The sequence below is a fragment of the Micropterus dolomieu genome, linkage group LG02, assembly GCF_021292245.1.
Source record: "Micropterus dolomieu isolate WLL.071019.BEF.003 ecotype Adirondacks linkage group LG02, ASM2129224v1, whole genome shotgun sequence".
Taxonomy (NCBI): Eukaryota; Metazoa; Chordata; class Actinopteri; order Centrarchiformes; family Centrarchidae; genus Micropterus; species Micropterus dolomieu.
In genome coordinates, this window is record NC_060151.1 from 4088736 (window position 1) to 4091964 (window position 3229).

The window sequence follows — 3229 nt, forward strand, 5'->3', positions numbered from 1 at the left end:
CATCCTCTGCTGGGCCTTCTTGGTGAAGGAGGTGATGTTCAGCTCCCACTTGAGGTCCTGGGAGATGATGGTGCCCAGGAAGCGGAAGGAGTCCACAGTGACTGGGGAGTCACACAGGATGATGGGGGAGGGTGGGGCTGTGGTCTTTCTCCACGACCATCTCCACGGTCTTCAGAGCGTTGAGCTCCAGACTGTTCTGGCTGCACCAGGTCACCAGATGGTCGATCTCCCACCTGTAGGGGGACTCATCCCCACCTGAGATGAGCCCAATGAGGGTGGTGCCATCCGCAAACTTGATGGAGCTTGATGGTCTGGTGACTGGAGGTGCAGCTGTTGGTGTACAGGGAGAAGAGAAGGAGGGAAAGAACGCAGCCTCGAGGGGATCCGGTGCTGATGGTCCTGGAATCAGAGACATGTTTTCCCAGCTTCACGTGCTGCTTCCTGTCTGTCAGAAAGTCAGTGATCCACCTGCAGGTGGAGTCAGGCACGTTCAGCTGAGAGAGCTTGTTCTGCAGCAGGGCCGGGATGATGGTGTTAAAAGCAGAGCTGAAATCCACAAACAGGAGTAGGTTCCTGGGGGAGTCCAGGTGCTGAAGAATGTAGTGAAGGGCCATGTTTACTGCATCATCTACAGACCTGTTGGCTCTGTAGGCGAACTGCAGGGGGTCCAGGAGTGGGTCTGTAATGGATTTTAGGTGGGACAACACAAGGCGTTCAAAGGACTTTATAACCACAGAGGTCAGGGCGACGGGTCTGTAGTTGTTTAGTCCAGTGGTCCTTGGTTTCTTGGGGACAGAGATGATAGTGGGGGCTTTGAAGCAGGCTGGCACATGGCATGTCTCCAGTGAGGTGTTAAAAATGTCTGTGAACACCGGAGACAGCTGATCAACATAGTGCTTCAGGGTGGATGGGGAGACCAGCCCAGCTGCTTTGCGGGGTTTCTGCCTCCGAGTGGCTCCTCCTCTAACACGCGTTATCTCACTCAAAACTTTTGATAAAACTTGAGAGCCCTGCTACAAAGCGTAAGCTATGTTACGTAGCTAGCAGGCTAGCTAGCTACTTAAACTTAGCTAGATGCTAGCATCCCCCCCATCATTGAATATATATGTATGCATGTCGACCAGTTAACCCTACAGTTGTGCTGATCGGCCGATCAGCTAGCAGATAGGGTAAACCTCCTTTGTGTTGCTTAGGTCTATAAGGACTGAACAGCGTGAAAAGACACGCAAAAAGCTTAAAATGCGTTGACATGGCACCCCGAATTGTCCTTAAAAGTGGCATGTTATTTATTCGCTATTCCATGATATCACGTTAAATAGGCGGTTCACCGGTCCTGAATGAATATAGGGGCAACAATGCTGCTACTACCACTACTGCTCTACTACTATATTATAAATGTGGCTGCTGATGAACAGAAACTGAATGAGACACTCCATGTTTCTGAAACATTTCCAGGGGTATTTAAAACTGCAGTGGAGACGTGACTGAGCTGCAGTACAACAGGAATGCCACGTTGTTAATAAGGTGAACATTCTGATTGTATTGTCATAATGTGCATTAGTATTCAGCTCAAAACACTGCTGTGCTTGTGAGGTCATTCTTACCATTGTAGCAAATAAATTGTATTATCGATGTGCATCTCAAATCCACCCATTTACCAGTACGTAACATTGCTGCACAAACTTTGTAGTATCCATCACCATTGGGCTCATCATTATTCCACATCCTGAACCCAGCCTCTCCTTCATCACCATAGTAGTCCTGATTTTCCAGAGACCACTTCCATGCTTCAGTGTCACTGTGCAGTCCAATCCAGATGTTGTCATATCTGCCTATAAGGTCATTGAGCTTAGCCATGTCTTGCTCATTATGTACAGAGGCCAGGTCGGTGTACTTCCACCTGCAGTATCTCTGAGCTTCAGCCCAGGTCTTCACCTCTTCAACAAGGATGTAGATACGAGGATAATATGCAGGTAGGAAACACAGTCCTGTGGTAATAATTAAGATTATTATTTTGATGCATTCAGTGATAAACACACTTTGTATTTGGGCTGCCCCCTAATAGTTATTGTTTGATTTCATTGGATCAATACAATGAAAAGATTTGCCTAATACCGAACACTGAACAAGTACATTCATATTTTTGCCTCTATTTTTTTTTTTCTACCATTGCTTAGTTAAATAGTCAAAATGTGCTTTTTCCTCAGTGATTTGGAGAGACTATGGTGGGTGGGTCCGAGGCCCAAGAGGTAAAGGAAATGACATGCGTCCATTTAATTTTAATGGACACATATGTTTTATATTTTCTGTGAATATAATCCTATTAATCTTATTTACATACTGTATAGACACCTTATTTTAAAAACCGGATGTTTGTCACATGTGTATCCTTGTGCTAAATTCATCAAGTCCGACCCAGTTTGATAAATAATGTTGTATGTAGTTCTCGTATCATGCAACATGAAGACTTCACAGCCTCTCTTCAGGTAGGACTCTCATACTGCAACACTTGTCTTTGTAAAGAGAGAAACTGACAGCATAAAGTCGCTAACCTGCCGGTCAGCTCGCTCTGGGCCGTTTCAGTGGATTTACCATAAATGAATATGTGTGCATTTCAAATGTAGGTGCGGCTAGCTTAAGCAACTTCTCAGAAACGAGTGACAGAAACACTCAAAGCGGGTCAGACTGTTACTGTTGCCTTTTCTAAGAAGTCAGCCACTGATGGAGTGGATGTACTAGGAGACAATTCAGCACAACAGTGTGTGCAAACGGCCATTTTTGCGTGTTTCTTGGACACTTTAAAACGCTTCAACACTGCCGACATGTCAATGTAGCTTCAGTGTGTAATATTTCTGAGGATCTATCAACAGAAATGCAATATAATATCCATAACTATGTCTTCAGTGGTGTATAAAGCCCTTACATAAAAAAACATTATGTTTTTATTATCTTAGAATGAGCCATTTATATCTGCATAACTGCGGGCACCCCCTACCATGGACGTCGCCACGTTGCATCGTCATGTTTCTACAGTAGCTGGAAATGGACAAACAGCGCTACAGTGTGCGTTTCGTCACTACGTTCTTCTTGCTCTACTTCTGGTAAAATTCAGGCAGTGCAGACACTCATCACTATGTTGTATACTTACGTTAGAAGAAGTAGTAATAATATACTCCAGGGGTCTGCAAATTAGTTTTGCATCATAGCAATATTTTCAACCATTAGATCG

The 3229-nt window shown here is 44.8% G+C and overlaps 1 protein-coding gene across 1 annotated transcript in view; it reads right to left on the reverse strand.

The window, feature by feature from the left end:
- LOC123984175 (lithostathine-2-like) overlaps window positions 1–3001 on the reverse strand; it is a 7279-nt gene extending 4278 nt beyond the window's left edge. Inside the window, exons 1-2 of the mRNA XM_046070914.1 lie at window positions 2996–3001; window positions 1659–1988 (exon numbers count right to left, since the gene is read on the reverse strand). Coding sequence (XP_045926870.1) covers window positions 1659–1857 — 199 coding nt within the window. The 5' untranslated portion in view covers window positions 1858–1988; window positions 2996–3001. The remainder of the gene's footprint in view (window positions 1–1658; window positions 1989–2995) is intronic.
- Between the last annotated feature and the right edge of the window lie 228 nt (window positions 3002–3229).